This window comes from Rhinoderma darwinii, chromosome 7 (assembly GCF_050947455.1).
Source record: "Rhinoderma darwinii isolate aRhiDar2 chromosome 7, aRhiDar2.hap1, whole genome shotgun sequence".
Lineage (NCBI taxonomy): Eukaryota > Metazoa > Chordata > Amphibia > Anura > Rhinodermatidae > Rhinoderma > Rhinoderma darwinii.
The window spans coordinates 131,633,595-131,659,057 of record NC_134693.1 but is presented as its reverse complement, the minus strand read 5'-3'; the positions used below and the strand labels follow the sequence as shown (position 1 = coordinate 131,659,057).

General features: G+C 42.9%; 1 protein-coding gene across 1 annotated transcript in view; it reads right to left on the bottom strand.

The window, feature by feature from the left end:
- Nucleotides 1-9,230: 9,230 nt before the first annotated feature.
- GXYLT2 (glucoside xylosyltransferase 2) overlaps nucleotides 9,231-25,463 on the bottom strand; it is a 36,986-nt gene continuing 20,753 nt past the window's right edge. The window contains exons 3-7 of the mRNA XM_075834046.1: nucleotides 24,413-24,544; nucleotides 19,519-19,770; nucleotides 16,122-16,245; nucleotides 15,359-15,531; nucleotides 9,231-14,571 (exon numbers count right to left, since the gene is read on the bottom strand). Coding sequence (XP_075690161.1) covers nucleotides 14,389-14,571; nucleotides 15,359-15,531; nucleotides 16,122-16,245; nucleotides 19,519-19,770; nucleotides 24,413-24,544 — 864 coding nt within the window. The 3' untranslated portion in view covers nucleotides 9,231-14,388. The remainder of the gene's footprint in view (nucleotides 14,572-15,358; nucleotides 15,532-16,121; nucleotides 16,246-19,518; nucleotides 19,771-24,412; nucleotides 24,545-25,463) is intronic.

Here is a 25,463-nt window from a genome sequence, read left to right as displayed (position 1 = left end):
GGCTTTCTTCTTCGAATACTACGCGTGTTAGGGTATGTTCACACGGCGGGGGTCCGTAACGGCTGAAATTACGGGGATGTTTCAGCCTGAAAACATCCCCGTAATTTCAGCCGTACCGGCATGTGCAGGCGCTTGAACGCCGCGTCAATTACGGCCGTAATTAGCGCTGCTATTCATTGGAGTCAATGAATAGCGGCTCCAATTACGGCCAAAGAAGTGACAGGTCACTTCTTCTACGCGGGCGTCTATTTACGCGCCGTCATTTGACAGAGGCGCGTAAATTACGCCTCGTGTGAACAGACAAACGTCTGCCCATTGCTTTCAATGGGCAGATGTTTGTCAGCGCTATTGAGGCGCTATTTTCGGACGTAATTCGGGGCAAAAACGCCAGAATTACGTCCGTAAATAGTGCGTGTGAACATACCCTTACAGAAATAGCCGAGCACACTTCCCATGGATATGCTATAGCTTGCAAGTTCAGAAAACAGCATAGCTCGACGTGCTACGCTGTTTCCATACTCCCGACCACCTCGTCAGTCAGTGGCCGGAGAGCAGCGGGAGCAAGAAAAGGTAAGATGGAGAGTACATTGTGTCTTTTTGTACGTGGAAAGATATCGTTTTTACTAATACTATTTTTGGGACTGTCTGGCATTTCGATCACTTTTTATAAATTTTTTTTGGGGTGGTTAAAATGGGAAAAAAACTGCGATTTGGCCATTGTGACCTTTTTTCCCGCTACGGCGTTCACCGTATTGGACACATTTTTATAGCTCGGGCATTTTCGACCGCAAGGATATCTAATCTGCTTATATTTATTTTTGTTTATTTATTTTTATATGTGATCTAGGGAAAGGGGGGTGATTTACATTTTTTAAAACTTTTTTTTTTACTATTATATTTTAGCCCCCCCCCCCCCCCCAGGGGGCTTGAACCTGCCATCATTAGATTGCTTATGCCGTAGACTGCAATATCACAATATTGCAGCCTATGGCAAAATCAGTGCATTGCTATTGCCACAAGGCTCCCAGCTGCTATAGGAGCACACCGGCTCCCGCGATCTTGCCACGCAGGAGCCTGTGACTGGCCCCGAAGTCAAAGGGGCCGTAAAACCCCTCAGATGCCGGTGGTCACATATGACACCAGATCTGAGGGGTTAAACGCTTGCGATCGGAAATTCTTCTGAACGCAAGCATTGCCGTTGGGTCCCTGCTGTGCAACTTATGGTTTCCGTTTGTTTCAATCGGGGTTCCGTTCTGACGTGAAGCTCCGATGGAACATCAGGACGCTGACGCCGATCTGAACGAAGACGAACATGAGCTGAAGGAGCTTTTTTTTTTTTTTTTTCACACCCGGTTGAGGGTGGGTAGTGGTGGATTTGGGGTATAATATATGGAAATTGTTTGGTATAATTGTTCATGGAATGACAGCGTATAATTTAAGAATATTGATATTGTGAAGGAGGACCCCTCATGGGTGCACCAGTGTATTTCCATCAATTGCTCCCCCCAATATAGGCCACTTACTAATGTAGGTCATGTCTCGAAGATGAACCAATTTTCACTCTATAATGCGGTTACGTAACCGCCACATGCTCTCTCGGCCCAAGATCACAGACGTTTTATATTCCTATCTTGTGTTGCTTTACCAGCGTTCATAGCGCCGAGAATACAAAATGTCACCGATCACGAGACATTTCCTCTTCTATCCGTCCACTGAAACGTTACATCTCGAGTGACTTCTCTGACTCCTTCATGAAACGCCCGCTGATGATGATGATGATGTCACAGGTCATGTGAAGTTTCTCCCTCCTGCAATACAAGTTAACCCCTTTAAGACCGAAGAGGACTAGAATATTATAATATGGCAGTCTATTTTTGGTTATCCTCCATAGTATGCCCCAGCCCCAGCACGTGAACTTCTTGGTGGGGTGCGTTAAAGAAAATGTGTCAATAAACGTGTTCTGAGTATCAGCAATTGCTTCAACAGGGGTTGTCCAGGATTAGAAAAACATGGCTGCTTTTTCCAAATACAGCGCCACACCTGTTCAATGGTAGTATCTGGTATTGCAACTCAGCTCCATTGAACTGAATTGTACTTCGCTGCAATAACACACACAACCCCTAGACAGGTCCAGTTTTGTTTATGGACGAAAGGAGCCATGTTTTTCTAATCATGAACAACCCTTTTAATTTTGTTATAGGTAATATACCGCATGAACTCTTGCTCTGGTTTTGAAAGATCCTCAAGGCACCGGGGTGGCTGAGGCATGAGGACGCCTGTGAGGACTATGGGGGTTTACTGTTTTGCGGGGAGGGAGGTGATTGGCGTTCCTTACGTAGGATGCCCAGTCTACACTTATATAGCGTGGATATTCATTCCGTATGGTACGTATCTCCTAAATGGATTGTTCCTAAATAATGTGCACCACACGAGACCGAAAAAAAGGAGGTTCCTCGTCGCTCTTGCATACACATACAGCGCGCGGCTTCTTTTTCCCTTATGTTAAAATTACACATTTGAAATATTGTTGGAGCTGAACATCCAAGGGGTTGACGATAGCACTATATAGAAGGCTTCGTTCACATCTGCGTCTGAGCTTTCCGTCAGGGGAACCCATGAAGGGAACCCTGACTGAAACAAACGGAAACCTTAGGCTTCCATATGCATCACCATTGATTTCAATGGTGATGGATCCAGTTCAAATGGTTTCCATTTGTTTCCATTGTGAAAGGGGTTTGACGGAATGACAAGCGCAGTCAACTACAGTATTAATTCCATCAAAACGACGGAAATCTTACACAACGGTGACAAACGGAAACCATTTGCACCGGATCCGTCGCCATTGAAATCAATGGTGATGCAAACGGAAACCTACGGTTTGCGTTTGTTTCAGTCAGGGTTCCGTTTATCGGTTCACCTGACGGAAAGCTCCGACGGAACCGTAACGCAGATGTGAACGAATCCTAAGTGGGATAAACAGAAGAGGATGAGATAGTTTGTACATTTGCGCATCATTAAATAAGGCAAGTAGACACAATGCAGTGTCCTAATAATAATGGTCAAGCTCACGGGGGCTCCTTCCTTAGGGCATATACCATGCGCATATATAGCTGTAGGGAGGCGGGCAGAGATAGTATTGAACACCATTTCTTTTTACAGATCAAAAAGAATAGAAATAATAATAAAAAAAAGAAAGACTGCAGTCACTCAGGACACATCAGCTGCTGAAGGGGGCGCCACTGATCGCTTGGTACGATCACAGATATTACTATTGACTGTATAGCATTATTATTTAGACATTATATAGCACGGTTATTAGATTACTTTTTTATGATGCTCTAAGGCCTCATTTACATTTGTGTTGAAGGCTCCGTTATGGGCTTCCGTCGCAGATCCCCCCAAGAATACCGAAAACGAATGTTTCCGGTTACACCCAACTTAACCCGTTAAAGTCAATGGGTTCCATTGGTGCCGGTGGTTTCTGTTGTGCATCAGAACTGGTGCTTCCAGTTTTTCCGTTGTTCTGCTCCTCTGACAGAGCAGAACAATGAAAAGCGGAACGCAGATGTGAACGAGGCCCTAGGCTCTGTATGCTATATTATTTTTACAGCGTATGGTGGTGTCAGCACGTTCTAGCATTGTTATTTAGACAGTTGTATGTTGTTATTTGGCCAACACATGACACTTATCTGGGCAAAAACCTGTACGACGCGGTTATATAGGCACTGTATGGTATAGTTATTTGTACATAGTATGACAATACAGCATATGAGGGGTGGATTCCAAGAGAAGGTACCGCGCAGGGCCCGTGTAGTAAGCACTGATGCATTGCATGCGTTTTTGCCCCGAATTACGTCCGAAAATAGCGCCTCAATAGCGTTGACAAACATCTGCCCATTGAAAGCAATGGGCAGACATTTGTCTGTTCACACGAGGCATATATTTACGCGCCGCTGTCAAATGACGGCGCGTAAATAGACGCCCGCGTCAAAGAAGTGACCTGTCACTTCTTTGGGCGTAATTGGAGCCGTTACTCATTGACTCCAATGAATAGCAGCGCCAATTACGTCCGTAATGGACGCGGCGTTCAAGCGCCTGCACATGCCGTTACGGCTGAAATTACGGGGATGTTTTCAAGCGGAAACATCCCTGTAATTTCAGCCGTTACGGACGCTGTCGTGTGAACATACCCTTAAAGGGGTTTTCTGTTATTTTACAGTACCTTTTTGTAAGAAGGGTACACCAAGAAAGAGCTGATCACGTCGTACTGCTGCCTGAAACATCAGTGATCAGCTGTAATCTGTGTGGGAATCCAGCAGCAAGTGTTCAATTCCCCTGCAGTGCCCCCACAGGAGAAATTAAATATTACATGTTGCCCATTGAAAGTAATAGGCTGCCTGTGTTGTGTACGGACATGCTCAGTCCTCCAGAGAGAGACTCTGTCTCCGCTTTGTGCTTTGGCTAATTGATGGATGTATCACACAAGAGCAAACACCCCCTTCTCCATTATTTTAGAATGATCTACACTTCTCTTGTTCAGTCTCAGTGTGCAGTTTTCTTGCTATATCAGCCAGTATTTTTCTTACCTCTTCCTCTTGTAGCTGGTTGCTTAAAGTAGATGTTACAGCAGCTTTTTCTTTGCAGCTATGAAGCTATCATTTAGTCACAGAGTCACTCAGGCTTCTTAGAAATGCATAGCCCCGGCCCTCTACTTTCTCTGCAATTCATCCAGTTTGGTTTTACACATAGGTATAACTACTAGGGTAGCACGCATAGCAGCTATTGTGTGGCGCAGCAGCCAGGTGGAGCCATCTCCACTCAGATGAGGTGCAGTAAGCGAGCACTGTGGATGATGGAAGGGTAACGTGGTAGAGGGCAGTGAAAACTGAATGCAGATCTCAGAAAGACCAAAGAAAAGAGAATAAGGCACAAGAGTGGAGGCCAAACAATTTTGCAAGGATTACAATTATTTTAAGAGACCCACAGCATTAATATTAGTGCAATATATGTATGTAGAAATCACTATGACAGGCACCATGACCAGCCACAATTGGCCGCCATGAACTTGAGAGCGTCTCTCGCTCTGGAGGACCTGTCCTGTATTACACAGACAACACATTGATGTGAATGGACAGTGTGTAATGCTTAGTTTCCCCTGTGGTGGTGCTGCAGGGAAATTAAACACTTTCACTGTGCGACAATGATGGTTTATAGTCCATCGATTCCGCATGTGATCTTTCGTGGGGTAACATCTATGCCAGATATTGCAATGAACAGTGCAGGCCAAGCCCATGAATCAAGAAAAAATCAAAATGAAAAAAAAGAATTAAAAATCCTTGCAATGGATGAAAATGTGAGTGCCCAAACTAGATGAGCCAGAGCCGAGTGTCTGCAAAGATTGGTTCTCGGTTTGGAGGACTTTGTGTGTTGTGGTATTACATGTCCGCCCATTGGCTTCAACGGGCACCATGTAATACTATCTTTCCCTTTCAACAGACCCTTAGTGATCAGCAGAACAACCCCCTGGAGAACAGTCACCATCACCGGTAGAGGCCACGGCCAGCCACACATTAATAGCATGGCAACCATTAAAATGAATGGCCATCCATGTAACTCATGGATGCCCTGCGTCAGCCAGAGCAGCCCCCCCCCCCCCCCATGACGTCCATAGGGAAGACAACCCCTTTAAAGGATAACTAAATGTTCCAAAAACTTCTGACATGTCAGAAGTTTTTATTGCTGCGGGTCCTAGCACAGAGACCCCCACCAATCGCTAAAACTAAGTGGCAGAAGAGCTCAGGTGAGCGCTAAGCCGCTTAGTCTCCGATCGGTTATTCTCGGTAAACCGAGCAATTGGTGTATGGGCTCAATAGAAAATCTATGAGACTGTACTCCAACTGCTCGGCTTTCCGAGAAAAGCCGATCAAAAACTAAGCGGCTCAGCGCTCCCCGAGAACATCTGCCGCTTAATTTTAGCGATTGGTAGGGCTCTCCGTGCTCGGACCCCCACCAATTAAAACATCCGACATTTCAGAAGTTTTTGGAGCGTTTAGTTACCCTTTAATGAACCCGATTCATGTAAGTAAGCACTTGACAACATCTTCAATTCTTTAGCATTTTTATTCTTGACCTTATGTTACACACATGAGATGCAAATAACAGAAATCAAAAAGAAAACCAAAAACAGACATTTAAAAGTGGTAATTTACCTGCACACATTGGGAGCGGTCATTCAGTGCGCAGATCCTATTTTAATGTGCTGGATCTGTCCACAAAATAGCCGCCTCCAACTGGTGCCGTTACATCAGTGGTCTGCAACCTGGCAGCTGTTGTGAAACTACAACTCCAGGCATGCCCTGTGTGCTGGGAGTAGTAGTGTCACAACAGCTGGAGTGCCGCCGTGTTGCAGACCGCTGTTTTACATGGACAACCTGGATAGGGACACACTAGCCAGCAATATGTTGTATCCGGCAGTCCCGTAGGTCTGTAAATGACATATTTTTTCCATGATTGTCTCCCTGGGAGACATAAATAATCAATACAGAGTAACCTCAAGACATTACGACAAGGGCTTTACAGTTCCAGTATTGTATAATGCACATAAATGCAAAGAAAACAAAAAAAAAACAGTACAGAAAACATGCTAATGTGTATTAGGCTTAATAAGGCTGAACTGTGGCGGTGACGTGTACCCAAAATAATATTTATGTAGAATTTCTGAGTAGTGGCTGAAGACCAAGAAACCCAAAAGGCACATTGTAACACTGACACAAGTATTTGTAGGATAAATCCTCGGAAAATAAAAGAACACATCGCTCTATCACACGCAGAATCCCGAAAATCTGAAAATGGAGCACACTCAGGCTTGGAATTCAACAATTTTATTGCTCCACTGCATCTAAAATGTAAAAAAAATAAAAAATGAAGCAACTTAATAGACTTGGTTAAAAATCTACCGTATAGAGTATACAGCTCCTATGCAGGCCTAGATGTGTTAATCCAATACCTTTGCCCCCTCTTTTTACTAATCTGCAAACAGTAGAAAAGAGCAAAGATGGACTGAAGGATCAAACTAAACAGGATTGTTTGTAATCTGTGACCATGGAGACACATAGGTCTGCATAGGAGCTGTAGACACAAAACAGAAGGCTTTTTTGTTTTATCAAGACTATTTGTAACGTTGCTTCATTTTGTATTTTAGATGCGTTTGTGGAATAAGAAAAATTTATTGCAAAGGTGGATGGACCCCTTAAGGCTCTTGCACACGACCATGTGTGCCGCCCAAGTCCTGTCCATGATCCGTGGAAAGATAGGACATGTTCTATCTTTCCGCGGATCGGAGCTGTCTGGCCACCTATAGACATTTTTCTTACGCCATCTCATGGCTGTCCTTCAGTAATATTTTGTGCCAAAAGATTGGCACACGTCATTAATATATCTGGAGCATTTTACAACTCCTCTTAGCCATGCCCTGTTTTTAGACACTTTTCAAAACTGTCAAGTGTGTAAAATGTGTCTGAAATGCATTAACAAATTTGCCGCAACAGGTTTTTGGCGTAATTTAAGCCAGAATTCTGCCGCGTTCTGCTTTGTAAATCTCACCCAATATTCCATTATTTTTTAACAGCACATTACAATCAAATTTAATTGACCTCAGCCTGGCAAGAACGGATTTATGATATATTAGTAGTGGCGTACACGCTGGGCTATCCTATGGTGTGTGCCAGCTGTGTGTTCTCACAATACGCATTACACATCCCTGCTGAAAAAGGGCAATGTCAATGTTCTATCACTTACAGGGTTATTCCCATCGAAGTCCTCATGCACACGGCCGTGCCCGTAATCACAGTCCGTGATTACGAGCATGGCCGGCGACAGCTACCTCCATTTTCGGCCTGTGCTCCCATACAAAGTATGGGAGCACGGTCCGTAAAAAGCAAAAGATAGGACATGTCCTATATTTTGCGGAGGCTTTCTACAGCCCAGACACCTTCCCGCAAATACGGGAAGTTGTCGGTGGTCATTAGAAGTGAATTGGTCCGTAATTGCGGACCGTAATTACGGTCCGCAATTACAAACAAATTCTACGGTTGTGTGCATGGGGCTGTAGACATTTATGGCATATCCACGTGAATCAGCTGTTTCTGTAACTCCAATAGGAATCGGTGGAGAGAGCCACATATATGTGCAGGCAACTCTCCATTGATTCTCCATCTGGATGCAGCGGCCGCCTCACTATGCGGGATAGGAGTTGGGTGAACCCCGTTCTTTAGAGAAGTGCACGTCCCAGAGCTGGTGGCATATCCTGTGGATATTACAAAGAAATCACTAAAAAGGAATTATATTTGCCTAAAATCACTGAAAAAGGCCATATTACTGATACAAGTGCAGGTTCAAGCACTAGTTCCCAGCAGGATGCAGACAAGCAAAATGCTACATAGAAGGAGATTGCTCAGGTGCAAAATACTGATGAACAGCCACTCTCATACCTACTATTCACGAGGGGGTGGCTGCCTAGTATTATAATTGCACACAAATCTGGCTTCTAGAAGTGTGCCAGTCGCACGTTGACGTGTAGTGCATCATGCTGGAATACTGCCTATTAGTTACCCCCCGTACTATTAGATCAGACGGGCTGCCCAGCACCTGCTAAGTGCCTCATACTAAGTACGGATACCCCATTCTCCCCCAACATTACAAGGCCTGGCTGCTTCCTGAAAAAAAAATTATGACAAACATGAGGTATTCGTTGATATTTTGGTCAAAATACCCAAGCTCGCAACCCGCGCCAAGTGTCCCCTTCATCCTCTTGCGAGTCCCGTGGATATGCCATAAATGTCTTAGATGGAATACCTCCTTTAAGGTTTGCAACTATGAATCCAAATATAAATTGTATTGCAGTATTATTAAGGGGTAACTAAACGTTCAACAAACTTCTGACATGTCATAGTGACATGTCAGAAGTTTTGATCGGTGGGGTCCGAGAACCGAGACCCCCACCGATCGCTAAAACGAAGCTGCAGAATCGCTCGGGTGAGCACTGAGCCAGTTGCCTTCTGTTCGGCTTTTCTCCCAAAGCCAAGCAGTTGGTGTACGGGCTCAATAGAAAGTCTACGAGCCCGTACACCGTTACATCGGCTTTCCGAACAAAACCAAACAGAAACTAAGCGGCTCAGCGCTCACACGAGCGCTTCTGCCGCTTCATTTTAACGATCAGTGGGGGACTCCGTGCTCGGACCCCACCGATCAAAACTTCTGACATGTCACTATGAGAGGTCAGTGAACGTTTAGTTACCCTTTAAGACATTGTACAGCAGGTTATCAAATTACTTCATGTATGGAGCTATTATTTGGTCGCTCTATGCTGGTATTATTTGAGCACTGTATGGTGGGATTGTGCGGTATTATTTTTGCAGTGTATGGTGGTAGCGGTATTATATAGCACTGTTAGGAAATTGCATGGCACAGATACTGCATGGTGCTGATAAATGAGCACTGTATGGTTATTTGTACACAGATGTCAGCACGCCATAGGGGGCACCAACAGGAGGTACGGCACATTACACCATCCAATGTCAGGTCGGCCCTGCAAGAACAATCAATAAATAAGGATCGTATGGCCGAAATTCTATAATCTACCATCATGGTCCAAACACCGAACTACAAGGAAAATTTGCTGGTAAAACATATAAGAGCTATAATTCTCCAGATCTGTCCTATTACATCAAATACATTGGATAGGTTTTTGCTAAGAAAGACATTACGAAGAGTAGACTGACAATATTGGGTAGGCCTACTTTTGAACACCATTTTATAGTGTGTGTATGTGAAAATTGATCTACATAAGTTGTGCTGAGTTGGAAACAGTCAACAAGCTCGTCATCATGTACATTGTCCGACAAACATCAGATTACTGTACAGTGCCTGGTGTAAAGATGAAACTTTACAGAAGGCAAATCGCCAGAACAAGACAATGATTCAGCTCTGAAGCCTGCAGAACTGCGAGTGCAGCTCTGGAGTATAATACTGGCTATAACTCAAGATCAGAACAAGATAAATAATACAATGTATTTGCAAAGTTACTCAACGTTCCATTTTAATTACGACACACAGTTTAAGAACGTCACCAGCTTGCCATTTTTGGCCAGTTTTCCTTATAAAACCGCCACATAGTGCCAAGATAATGCTGCCATATACAACCATCATATAGTGCACATATAATACACAGTTACCAAATAATACACCCTAAGGCTATGTTCACACGCTTAACCAAAAAAGTCTATAAATACAGAGCGGTTTTTAAGGGAAACCAGCTCCTGCTTTTCAGCCATTTTTAAGCAAACTCACGTTTTTCACGCCGTTTTCCTTGGCCGTTTTTGGAGCGGTTTTTCTATAGTCAACGAAAAATGGCTCCAAAAACAGCTCAAGAAGTGACATGCACTTTTTTCGCAGGCGTCTTTTTACGAAAAAAAAAATGGCCCGTCGGAACAGAATGCCGTTTTTCCCATTGAAATCAATGGGCAGATGTTTGGAGGCGTTCTCCTTCAAAAATCGGCCGAAAATAAGCCGTGTCAACACACCCTAAGGGTTAGTTCACACGTAGAATAAACACGGCGGAATTTCCGTCAGGATTGTCTGCGCAGAAATTCCGCACATTTTCGCAACATAAGTTGACACACAGCAAGTAAATTTCTGCACGTCTTCAGTGCGTTTTTTTTTTTTTGCAGCGTGCGGATGAGATTTGTTGAAATCTCATCCACTTTGCTGCTATTGTAATATGCTGTGGAATTTCCATGGTGAAGATCCTGACGGAAATTCCGCAGTGTTTACGCTACGTGTGAACTAATCCGTAAAGATCCGTAATAATACTGCCATGTAGTTGCAATACCACAATTCCCCAAAAATACCACCATACGTCAGTGGCTTAAGTTTGCTCCTAGGGTTTCCGCCCTCTGAGACCACCTGGAAAACTGGGGCCCAGTGTACTTGCCAGTTTGCCACCCCTTAAAACTGGCCCCAAGTGTAAATAAACTCTTTACATATGAATCCGCTCTGTTACTTTATAATGGGCTTGATACGGGCCCCATGTTGGCCCTTCCTGCCGCACAATCCTCTCACCGTCAATGCATGGCTCCAGTAGGCATTTCAATGTCTTGTGCCAACTCCCCATGAATCAATACCAGGCTCCCGACTTCACTCGCACGGAATCATAACCTGTTTGACAACAAACATTTTAATCTACCCTCCTTCCAGCACGACGCAGTTCATCAGCATTACACAAAAGTCGCTTAAGTGCGAATGTATTGGATTTCCTGCGGTAGTCACGGTACTATCAATTACTGCACGCTGTGAAAAAGTGGTGACGATGGGCAATAATGAAACTGTGCGAAGAAACTGCCAGACTTCCAGCCTGGGTGGTGAAGACTGAATTACAATGTACTGTTCTCTCTCAAATAAATACCACATTCGGGCTGGCATAATAATCCGGCTCAGCAGCCAATCAAATAACAAGGGATTCGATTTGGGGGGGGGGGTCTCTAATATTTCAGTAGGATCCACCCTCAATATAATGTACATAATGGTTGTCAGGGTTGACGGGATTGTCCAGAATTAGAAAAACATGGCGGCTTTAAAAAACAAAACAAAAAAAAAAAACAGCGCCACACCTGTCCACAGGTTGTGTGTGGTATTGCAGCTCAAACCAATTCACTTTAATGGAACTTAGCTGCAATACCAGCCACAACCCATAGACTGGTGTGGGGCTGTTTTTTTAAGAAAGCACCCATTTTTTTTTTAATCCTGTACAACCCCTTTAAATGGATCAGACCGATTGGATTTTACGTGTGCAATTCTGTTAAAGCAGAAAAGTTGGATTTTTCCTGTAAAATTCTGTTGGTTCCCCCAACATAATCTACAAATAACAAACATTCAGCTGGGATTAATATGAGGATTGTCCATTTGAGCAGCCAGAAGAAAGTTGGCAGATTAAGATATACACATATAATTTGCCTGAAAATGTATATGTGATCCCATTGGTTCATTTTATACAATATCTATTTTTTAGTTTTTACTTAAAGCTTAAAAAACCATTTAAAGCTCTCAAAATATAATTTTATGATATAGCACATTATCGTCCAATCAGAAACTTTCTTGAATAACTTAAAAGGGGCGGTGTCACGAAGCTAACCCTTTTTAAAATGAAGCTAGCAGGACCGGCTTCTTTTACCCCGAAGATCAACCTCATCCAGACATACGTTGTTCCTGTAGATTCAGATGCAAAGCGATCCATGTTTTGCATGGACGCACCGGGTCAACAAATCGGGAACTGCTCCTACAGAGCGGCCCTCTGTTCTGACACATTGAGGGGATCCCGAGCGAAGCACCACCCCCTCTATGACATCCATATGCCCTAACAGGGCATATTGACAGGGGTTGTCGTCCTAAAACAGCCCCTACTAGTCTTATAAAAATGGACATCTGATTGGCTGCTAAGAATTTGTGCAGAATACTTATTACCATCTTCAAAACCAAGGGTTTTTTCCTATTGCTCCGAGGTATGAAAAATAAATCAACTTTACGAACATTATTGATTACAAATGTCCAATTGTTTTGAGTCTGCAGCTTCTAGCCAGATCTGTGGGTCTCTATGGTTACAGACTACAATCAAACCCAGTGTAGTCTGATCTTGCGGTTATACTCCCCTCCAACTGTCCTCCTTGCTAACCTGCGGAATGAATGGGGGACCGATGGAAGGGACTATAACTACAGGATCAGAGTACACAGGGTTTATGTGTAATCTCTTACCATGGAGACAGATAAGTCTGTATAGGAGCTGTATACAAAAAAACAGTGGGAGTGTACACTCTTGCAAGGCAAATTTATATTTAATTTTTTATAAAATGGTGCATCAGTGTGTTTGGTGCAACTTTACAAATACTTTTTATTACAAATAATTTTTACTTTTTTAGATACAGCTGCTCTGTATTCTCCATACACAGCAGCTGTATCATTCACTATATCCTGCTACCGTCAGGTCCGCGGGACTGACAGGTTCAGTGACAGCGGGTCCTACGTGTCGATCCACCTTTAAACTATCACATGTAAGTCGCTGACACTGAACCAGTCAGGTCCGCGGGGCTGACCAATTCAGTAAATAGCGCTAGATACAGCTGCTGTGTATACAGAATACAGAGCAGCTGTATCTAAAAACGTAAAATTAATTTTTAATAAAAAAAGTATTGTGAAGTTGCACCAAACACACTTTTTTATAAAAAAAAGTTAGAAACTTTTTGAAACTTTTTTCCAGATAAAACTTTTAGAGCAACAATATCTCTCTTTTTGTGAATAAGGACTATAAATCGATATGAACTCTTTTCTGATTATACTGTAATATACTCTGTATATGGCCCCGATGCACCAATCTACTGACAGCGTACGGAGAAAATTGTACAATTAATTTCCGTCTTTTAATTTCAAATAGTGGAAAACGTAAAAAAAAAAAAAAAAGAAAAGACCGAACTGTCCTAATAAGAACTAGCAACATTAGTTCCCAAAATGTAGTGGCCACACCCCTAGCGATTAATTGGGAATACTTCATTATTCATATTACTATTGCTGTGTATCCTCAGTCTTGAATATTCCTATTGTGGTTTATGTACAAAAACTAATACCGTGGAAAAAATGGTGGTGGTGGTCATGGTAACCAGTTGCCATTTTTCCTAACGCTTGCAAAGTGTCATTTGTTGCTATGGGCAACAACACATTGTTTGCACCTCGTTTCTACACATATCCAGCACACAAACACTTCCCCTCGTGGGAATACCTCAGTCATTCTTCACAATTAAAAACAAGTATAAAACTTTCTTTAAAAAAAAAAAAAGTGACGCAATTGGGCCTTATGTAAGAATACTACTTCAGGCAACATTAGACTCTTTGCCCATAGCAACCAATCAAATTCTTTCTTCCATTTTCTATGCTGAAAAGTATAAGCTGACATCTGATTGGCTGCTATTGGCAATACCCATGCTGGTAAAAATGTAAGATGACTTCTGATTGGTTGCTGTAGGCAACACCCCCAATTGTGTGCCTGCACCAGTTTGCACATGAGGTTCATAACTGTCCACGTTTCTGTCGGGATATTTTTGTATCATTTATACTTAATATTTGACAGAATTTTTTTTGTGTATTCCAAGTAATGTACAGTCAGTCATTCCCCTTGGTTTGAGGATACACTGAATACCTTGGTAGAAGTCCTTGAAGAGTCATCCCAACCGCTTCCGTTTATTTTTGCATAGCTGTAAACTTCCCCAATAAAAACTTTATCCATATAAAAAGAATGTATTTTAAATAATCTCCTTAAAGCAATGACCGCCGTCACTTTTAAAACCCTCAGATTCGTACTCGAGATCCAGCGTAGAAAATCACACGTCTCTCATACGCCTTCTTCATGGTACTCTCAACCTGCTTGAGAAATACCTGCGGGATCCTACCGCATAATGTATGGACACTTTCCAGGAACTTTGTCTGAAGAGGGTAATACATCGACTGGAAAAGATTTCCATCAAATGGATACTGCCGGGAGGATGGGAGAGAACAACGTGTCAATGATATCAATACAGGAATAAAAAATGAAGACAAAAAATGTAACATTCTAATAAATAACCTGTAAAATTTTGCGCCTCTCCAGTATAGGACCCCTTTAAAGAAAAACATACCACTTGACAGATCTGCAATAAGGTATGGAAATCATGTGGATACCCTCCAATAGCTAGTTGAGCCCGTTATACGGAGAAATGGGGATGGCTGTCTCTTTAAGAGGGGTTACGGAATGTTACAAGTTAGAACTAAGGAGTTAGGTCACATGACTGACAGCAGAATGGAAGTAAACCGCTGTCTGTTTCCAATAGCAACCAGCAGAATTTTTAAAACAGACATGAAATAATGAAGGGGTACACTGAATTGCCCCAAATAATGTAGACAACTCAACTACCTCCTACTAATTCAGGGCATCAATGATATACTCATAGTGACCCTCTGTAAAATAACAAAGGAGGGCACGTCATAGGTGGGCAAGCACTGAAACGAATATTGGCCAAAATCTATGGCACAATGTGATGTTAAGACGAGAGCTTTTTGTTGGGGGGGGGGGGGGGGGGGGCAACGACTGGCACTCATGAGAGATGGAAGCACTTGGTATCAGTCGCAGATCTCCGTATCAACCAATCAGATAGCTGTTTTTAGTTTCTAATCTGCACAAGACCCTCTACCAGTAATGCCCACCTTACCAACCGCATGCTCGGCATCTTGGATCAGGGAAAAGACGTAAAACACAAAGACGTGGAATATCCTTTACACATACATCACGTATCACTTCATAGAAAGCCTTGAACGCTGGTTGCTTGTCATCATGGTAAACGCCCCTGTTGCCATGGAGAATGGATACGCCATCTTCCTCGGCAGATTTACAGTTACTCCCATACATGCAGTGATCCGGTCGATAATTCCACTGACACGGGAATACAAACAGATTCTCTAAAACAATAACATAAAATACATTAAAAAATAAAACAAATTAAAAAAATAAAAAAAGATTTAAAAAAAAAGTAATTTTCAAAATCACTGCCAGCATCAAAAGGTGGCTTGATAAATTTGGCGCAACTTGCTAGGCATGTTAGGCACCTTTCCTTACGCTACTCGCGTACATGTACTCCAATATTTTGTAGCAAAAAACGGTCCGTGTCTAAATTTGGTGCATTTTACGACTACTCGTAGCCACATCCTTTTTCGTCAACACAGTCACGGTAAAAAGTATCTAAAACGTGTGCTCATGCGTATACACAACAGCCAATTCCAAACAAGCAGAACTACAGTTTAAAGCATGGTGGAATGGGTAGAGCAGCACCTCATAGGAGGTGGAATATAGACTATCGTAGAGTAGAGCTAAAAAGCTGCTGGTAAGTATCACCCCGTGGTACGGATTTGTTTCGTTTTCTATGGCAACCGATAATTCAGAATATTTGATAATCCGGCACATATCAGGCCCATTAATGTGGAGTAAAATAATTTTAGCGTACACAAGCTTCCAATACAGGGTAAATCTAAGCCAAATAAACAGGTCTCACCTGGGTTAAAATAAAAAATGATATTTAACAAGTCCTGGTCTCCCCATGTGATGTAGTTTTTGTACTTCTGATACAATGGATGAAGCATCTCTTCCCACGTCAGACCAGCGGGGATCATGTTATTCTACAGAACAAAGGAAATAGAACACAACAATTAGACGTGGCTGTATGAGCCCAGAGCCGGACACCTTTGAAAACCTTTTCTTTTTCTTCCCCATTAATAAAAAACGTGGGTCCGTTTGTTTCGTGCGACTTTGTAAATACATTCTATTAAAAATTATTTTTACTTGAGATACAGCCGCTTTGTATCCTGTATACAGAGCAGCTGTATCTGGCGCTGAAACCTAAAGCCGTCAGCTCAGTGTGACTGATCCCTGTTATTGATCACATCTAAGTTATGAACTTAGATGTGATCGGTAACAGGTCGATCCTGTGTGTCAGACACACAACCCGTCAGTCCCGCTGAGCTGACGGATTCAGGTTTCAGCGCTAGATACAGCTGCTCTGTATACAGGATACAAAGCAGCTGTATCTAATTTTGTAATAAAAATGTCATTACAAAGTTGCACCAGTCACACTGATAGACATTAAAAAAAAAGTTTTCAAAAAGGTGTACACAGCCTTTAAGGGCGTGCGACCTAAGTGGTTGCACAGGGTATATTATCCGGCCCTGCTGATAGGGGTGGCACCTGATGCTTCTGACCACAACCATGTAATATATAGTATTTACTCATTGTATAGCATTGTTTTTAGATTATGTATGGAGCTGTTATTTGGTCACTGTATGTTGGTATTGTCGGAGCACTGTTGTATAGTATATTCTTTTTTTAGTGGCCAACACATGGTACTGTTGCTTTTAGTACGAACCTGTATGATGTTGATAATTTGGCACAAAAAGGTATAGTTATTTGTACCCTGTATACTATAAGGGGGGTGAACGCCAACAGAAGTTAATGCACAGGACACCCTCTAACCTACAGCTGGCCCTATAGGAGCGTTGTCCCCTAAAACTGGCCATAGACTAGATTTCCCCTTGTCGACCGACACATGACCAATCTGTCGTGTGACTGGACCGACTAATCATACCTCAAACATCAGGTTATGGCCGACTACTGACCGAAAAAAATTCCACATGACAGAACAAAATGTTGAAAGATTGTCTATTATGGGTTGTTAATGGCCGTCCATCGAGAGGAAAAAATAAAAAATAAAAATCAGCTGATAATATCCACCTCATGTCATTCCTCGCGTTCATCATGACTGGTTCCTATCCTGGTTCTTTTTTTAAAAAATTTTTTTTAAATGGTGGAAAAGTTCTAATATACTCTGTATGTCCAGATGTCTGCTTGCTGTCAGTGAAAAGCAATACCCATATTTCCACCCAGATGCTGAAAAGCCACCCTATCCATGTTCAACGGACATTAGAAAGTTCTGATACACTGTAACAAGCCCTGCACCTGTGTCACTGGGATATGAACTGGATAGGTTTTCAGAATTCAATCATTCTGTAAACAAGAATGTTTTGATTCACTGACAGCAAGCAGAGATCTTAAAAATGGTAAAGAATTGGAAATCAAAAGTATATAAGAAAGCTACAGAACTCTTAATTCTATAGTGATTACAATAAAAATCCCTTTAAGTACACAAGAATGTAGAATATGATGTATTATTACTTTTAGGTCATAAATATTTGCAACGTAAAATAAATTTTATTCCGTGACGGTTTCCCTTTATATTTCCAGGGCCGGGGTGGCATTTTGTGATTTATTTATGCTGGTTATTGGACTCCAGGCCCAGCACATCCAGTAAACTATTATCCTGTGCACCGCAGTAAATAACCAGGGCAGGAGCAGAGCCGGCGCTGTAGATCTCCCTATTGTTCTCCGCTGACATCCATGTTTCAGATCAGTAGGGACATGAACGTTGCGGTTCACCTTGAGAGAGGATCCCGCTGATCCGTAACGTGGCTGTCACAATGTAGCACTGAGTGAGTGACTGGACGCGGAGATTCGTTTGATTTACGATACCATGTAAGCGTTTTATCAGCCTTGGAGTCACAGTCGCAGCTCCCGTGCACGGTTTTATTGCAGCGGTACTTAGGTAGCTCTTTATTTTTATATAAAAGGGAACCAACCAATCAAAGAGCAGTTAGAGAGACACTAAAGTTGATACTAATGTAAAATAAACCAGAATATATACTAGCAGCATCGAGCACGACTATTCTTCCTTTAACTTCAAGCTCCAATGCAAAACCTTTAAAAGGACCCCCAAACTATAAAGCATCATATTAGTTAAAGTGCTGGTCTCCTCATATAAAACAGAGGGACGTTCAGGCCCCCTTAGGCTCCGGAGTAATACATTTTATCCCCCCTTCAGTGCTAGTGCATATGAAACATGAAGCGTGGTAAAATTGGTCGTCCTTAGGCTGCACCACTGCTTTCTGCAATGGAGTCCAGGCAAGTTTGACCTCTTTGACAAGCCCCAACCCAACATTCAGCGATCAGTTTGGAACTGCAGATCTGATGTGGCGCAAACCTCACGGCTCACTTCGGAGATTACTATTTAAAGTGGCTCCAAGATTGTAAAAAGACCTTTCTAGACAATTCCTTTTTGTTAGAAAGGTCCCTCAAAAATAAGCTGCTCACAGGATCTTCCACTGCTGGGGCTCCCAGCGATCAGCTGTAATCTGCAAAAGAGCCCAGCAGAAAGTATTCAATTCCCCTGCAGTGCCACCACAGGAGAAATAAAGCATTACACTGTACTTTTTGAAATTAATGAGCTGTAACGCACAGACGTGTGGGTTTCTTAAGGGTGCGCCACCCTCTTACTAATAGATGGGGTTCCTGAACGGGTGACTACCCCCTATTAAACCAGAATTCCATAAATCGACTAGGTTTTCAAAGCCCGAACAATAATTAACCGAGAATTTTTTGTCGGGGAGCAAACACCGTGCTATGAAGATAAAATTTTCTTCTAGCCAAATGTATTTATTGGGGGGTGTCCTTATGTGTATGCCAAATTTGAGATATTTTATCATTGCAATACTGAGCAAAAAATGGTCATGTCCCTTTAAGAAATTGATATACAAAATTGACCTCTATAAATGAAGCAAGGAGACTTTCTAATATTGATAATATATTTTTGGTTCTCGTAACAGTCCTTGCTATGAAAAATTTCATTCCATTATCTTTGTTCCCTCGAAGGATTGCTGCCCCCCCCCCTCTCCCGCTGTAGAGACCATTAATATGTCACGGATTCCCTACTCCCTTCTCCGCCGGGCACATTAGGCTCACTCATCCGTCCAGATACATTTTATCCAGCAAATCATCAAGCGTTTTAGTGGCCTCTGATTTATTTTTTAAATTTTGAAGCAGTGAGAATTATTAACCCCTTTTACCTTGAACTGCTGCTTCCTAATACGGGTTAAATTCATCAACATGACCCCAGAGTTGACGCCCGTTGCCCCGTAGAATGGGTGTCGAGCAAAGCGACTATACCAGCCGATCTTGGGGACCTCGTGCTCGGGAGCCATAGCTGCAAGCTGGGTGTCATTGAACTGCTTGAGAAAGGCCCAGACGTCGTCCAGAGGCCTCAAAAAAAGAACATCGGTGTCTACGTAGATCAAGGAGTCCACGTCCTGAAGAATCATCTGTCCATTAAAACAAAAAGGGGTTTATTAAACAGATATTATACCTAACGACAAAATTCACCCACTCCCCCCCCCACAACCAGTAACCCCTGAGGTCTGGTGTGAAGACTAGGCCCATAGTGACATCACATCCTGTAGGAGCCATAAGACGACCTAACAGGGTGTTTGTGCTTTATGGCACCTGCAATGAATGGGAGTCAAAGGGGTTGTCTCAGCACAGACAACCCCTAAATATGAGCAGTGGCTGCTACAGGGAAAATGTAGTATAACATGACGACCGTCAGATGCCAAGTCCACCAGAGCGTGAGAGCCTCCCCGTAGGAAATCTATATACCCTAATAGGGATCTGGATAGGGGTTGTCCTGATGGGTCAACCTCTTCAATGGACAGAAAAGGGTCCATAGACTTATACAGTTTCCAGGAAGAGATGGAGTACTGTCCTCTAAGTTCATTGCTGGGCCCCCTCGCAAGACGGGCCCCACAAAACTGTTGCATGATCTAACTCTATAGAAGATACGGAAGTAGCAAGGGGTTGAATCCAGCGCTGTAGAGGATAAAACGGAAATTAGTTCCAAGTTTACTAATATAAATTAAAAAGGTCCAAAGGTATAGGATCATGGCTTAAGGACGTTCAACACGTCTGAAACGCGTAGGCTCTACTACTGGACCGACATTTCTTCCTGCACACTAGGATCCTATACCTTTGGACCTTTTTAATTTATACTAGTAAACTTGGAACTAGTTTCCGTTTTATCCTCTACAGCGCTGGATTCAACCCCTTGCTACTTCCTTGTCATTTACTCATCGTGTACCGACACGAGGATCCGTGCGATGTCTACGACACACATATCACGTGTCAGGTGAGCTGGAGTATTCCTCCCCCATATCTTCTTCTCTCTATAGAAGATACGTCGCTGCCCAGAATGTTTCTTTAGGCCGCAGTATTTTCTCATTGGTTCTTGTTGCTCCCTTATGGTCTTGTGAAATTCCACATTCTATGCCAGATTATAAGACTTTATGAATTAGCGGATGCCGGAATAAAAGGAATTCACTGTATAATTTCCCTATTGGAAAATCAGAAGGCTCTCGTGAACCATTCTGACAATAACAACTTATTATCAGACATTTATGTTATATCCCCCTATAACAGTACCAGACACATACAGCCCCCTATAACACTCTCTTTCTAAACCTTTAAGACATGTTGGACTGTGTCTGGATGGTTGGGGTCCGCACACAACAACATTGGAGGGCCGCATGTAGCCCCCGGGGTCGCAGGTTGTGCACCCCTGCTCTAGATTCACAAAAAATACATGCAGAACAAAGAAAAGACGTAACAGATAACACTACGTAGCAAACAAAGCCTCCAAATTATACCCCAGCAATGACCCCAGCGGTGATACCCGCGGTTTACAAATTCACAAGACAATAATTATAATCAGAAAAGGTGACAATGATAATTAAATACCAGGAGACCTAAATTGAATAGTTGCAGAAACGCGTTAGCTCCTGCTATTTAGCAGTCAGAGATGTGAGAACTTGTTACACACTTCTGTACCTTACAATGAAGGTAGATAAAAGGGTGCAATATCACTGGGGAAAACGCTGTAATTAACCTCTGCGCACTCAACCTAACAGCTGCTGCGCACAGTGAATCACTTCAACGCGCTTCGTAATTATCTGTAACTCGCCATGAGATGTAATCTCGCTCAGCAATCCCTGGTTGAGAGATGAACACTTAACATTTAATACACCCCAAAGGATGGAAGCACTCCCCACATCCCGCTGAAGAAGTCATTTAAGGCGAAGCAATTTCATTTGTAATCCGTAGTCGGCACTTCTTCACTTAATGCTTATTAAATGGTGTATTTACAGTGTGGTATAAATGTACTTTACGCTAGTAAGTTACATCCTAGAGCCAATGATATTCAACATTTTGCTAGTGGACCCCCAGCGATCAGCTGTAATCTGTAGGAAAACCTGGCAGTAAGTGTTCAATTTTCCTGCAGTGCCACCACAGGGGAGATTAAGCGTTACACAGTTCCCTTTGAAATCAATGGAGTGTCCGTGTAATGCACAGACATGCCGGGTCCTCCGGGGCAGGAGACTTTGCTCTTACACATTGTAGGGTGTCCAATGTACCCTGCACAGCATTTCTACTTGACGTGTATAGACTAAAGCACGTTTAATGCGGACCAGTATACTCTACTGAATTTACTGTAGGAATACAAGCGTGTAGCCAAAGGTTCTACCCATCAATCTGGACATAACCTAAGCCGTGTCCTTTATGCAAATAAGTATATACTGAGGCACCAAACCACTGGAAGCCAAGGACTGGGACACTTCACCTTTGGACACTGGCATATGTGAGCATCAAACCAATCGACACCAGGGACTAGGACACCACATCTTTGGGCACTGGCATATGTGAGCATCAAACCAATCGACACCAGGGACTAGGACACCACATCTTTGGGCACTGGCATATGTGAGCATTGCACCACTAGACACCAGGGACTAGGACACATCTTTGGGCACTGGCATATGTGAGCATTGCACCACTAGACACCAGGGACTAGGACACCACATCTTTGGGCACTGGCATATGTGAGCATTGCATAACTAGACACCAGGGACTAGGACACCACATCTTTGGGCACTGGCATATGTGAGCATTGCACCACTAGACACCAGGGACTAGGACACTGGCATATGTGAGCATCAAACCAATCGACACCAGGGACCTGGACACTACACCTTGGGACACTGGCATATGTGGGCATCAAACCAATAGACACCAGGGACTAGGACACTACACCTTTGGACACTGGCGTATATGGGCATTAAACCACTTACCACCAGGGACATGGGCATTAACCTGAGTGGAAACCAGTGACTACTGTCTCTATCCCTAGCCTGTCATTGGGCTTTCATATTAGTCAGCTGTCATGGAATTGAGTAAAACGTAACGCAATGTCTGCAGCTACGTGGTGGGCCTGTAAAGCAACCATAGCGGGGTCTTCCTTGCCTACAGGAGAATCCAGCCCTGCAAATAGAAGGCAGAAGTAAAATAGTCTATTATTGCAGAATGTTAAGAGTTAATGTATGATGGAGGGCTGCATAGTATTAAGAAATCAGCAGGATTTCTAATACCAGGATGTTTTCAGTCAAAGTAAGGAACAGGTGCTCCAGATAACTGCCCACTGAAGTCACACATGGCTCTGGAGTTAGGGGGCCCCAAGTGTTTCCTTCCATCAGGGGATTAAGCCGTGAAATAATTTACATATAACACAGCATAATGAAATCAATCAAGATTTGTTCCCACGGACACGGTCTTACTTCCCTGAGACATCTGTAAAAACCTAGATCTGTATGAAGCGACAGTCAGACTCTGGCTCTGCTATGTCCACTCTTGAACACCGGTCTAAATAGATGAAAGATTCTGTGTTGATTTACTTAATATATCTTTATAGTAGTCAGATGTCTGTTTTTCTGATACAGAGATCCAAATCCTCTGCATAAACAGAGTTAAATCCGAAAAGTCTGATTGCCTGCAGCCACCACTAGCGGGAGCTTAGGAGTTTACTGCATACAGTTTATACATTGAACTCAATGACAAACTCAAAAGCTCCCTCTAGTGGTGGCTGCAGGCAGACAGAATTTTGTCATTTAACTATGTGAATGCAGAAGATTTGGAGTTCTGTATAAAATAATGCGGACCCCTAAATACTATAAAGATATATTCAAAAATGAATCAGAACAGAATTTTGTACCTAAAATGGACAGTAATAAAACAGTAAAGATTTACTTTAAAACTGGGGCCACACAGTGAAAAAAAATCATGAAAAACCACAGTCATGATGATTCCCTAAAGCCTTCTAGATATACACCAGGAAGCATCCATCCTCCTCCCTTACAGACCTAAGAGCAGACCACTGCCACAGCAGCAACCTCCTCTACCTGCAATGAGAAACCTGGTAATCTAGGCCACTCCCATATAACTAAACCCCACCCCTCTGTCAATCTCCAGCATGAATGGACTGGATTAGAAGAAAATGGACCGCTGTTTTCACTGCCATTTATTTGTCATTTTCTTTTATGGGTTTGCAGAATGTCTTGTAGGATGATCATTGTATAAAAGTGTTGGTTTTGTCTGTTTTTTTTCTCCTTCATTTTTAGGTTTACTGTCCCTTTAAGGAGAACAACAGTTTGCATAAACACTTCGGTAAAATCTAGAGCACGGTCAAGGGCCAACACAGCGCTGCGCGATCTCCGCACCCTTTTAAATGGTCCCATTGTTCCTCTCTTGTCTGTCTACCAGGGACACACTTTCCTCTTTTAATAGGTTGGCTATTCTTACGGGAGGAAGAATACAAGGCACCAGAATCAGTATTCCATGCTGGGGTATCCTCAGCACTCCTGGCAGGGTGACTAAACTTGTCACCAGGTCTTTAAAGACAGCGAATCACGCAGGGTAAAGATCAGACGTAGAAGAGAACATATGTCGGAGAGCAGAGTCTTAAGAAACCATAAAAATATTCCTTGCTGGAGGCAGAAAGTAAAAGTTGCATAAAATCCAGTCTAGATGACCAGATGCAGAATAAGAACATGAATAATCGGAATCCAATCATAGAACTCTTACCGGAAGAAAGAGTCGCTGAGCAGCACAGGGCTTGAATAATTTCTTCCATTCCTGAGCGTTTCCAACAGGAAAAGTAATTGGGTATATCTTGTAGTCAAACTTTCTGGATAGTTGACGTGGCCATTCTTCAAGCTATAAGAGAAGTGATAAACTATTATTGCGGCTTTCTGTCAGGCTGTGACCCCACTTGAAATTCATGGAAACCCTAAAATAGGAGTTTGCATTGCTAGTTCCCAGGATCTATGTGGGCTATCATGTGGGAGTTTTTCTTGAAAGGGAACAGAGGTATACTTAGTAGGTGGGTGACCAAGTGACTACAGACAGTTCTCCTAAACTCAAAAATGGCTGACTTCCCCCAACCAAAGATGTCAAGGGATTCCCTGATGTCCCAAAGACATTGGATTGCCGATCCAGGAACCATATTACAAAAAGTGAAGATACAGTTATAAATTACTATATACAATAATTGCCTAATATAAGATCAGAATCACAACATTTATACGCAGCAGAGATCCGATAGTTTTCCTTCACCCGTGGGCAAAGATTCAGTTTGCTACCTTAAACCTGCATCTAAATACCTAGGCAAGGTAGAGTGGCTTTTTGGTGCCCCCTCCCCAGGCACTCAGCACCCGGGTCACATGCCCCGCCAGCCACCCCTCCCAGCTACATCCCTGTCAGACAGTAGAGCAGGGAAGACTCTCTACTATCTATCAGTGTGGCAGACACAGGCTGTCATAAAACAGCGGAGATGGGATCCCGCACCCCACCTTTGTGCCGCTCTATAAAATCAATGGGAGTTACAGAAGGACTCTCTGACTGACAGGTCATAAGTGCCAATTCTAGAAAACCCCTTTAATTTTTTTTACAATGTGTAATGTTGTCTTTTCCTCTCCTGGACATGGTTGATCGTGTGTTTATCTCTTCCCTTCCTGGTTTCTTTATCCTGTAGTTGGTGCTTAGTCTTCTGCCAGTTCCACAATGCAAAGTCAGCAATGGACAAGGTCGTGCAAGGTCACAGCAGTTGTCTCCCATAGACAGTGATTATTTAGGG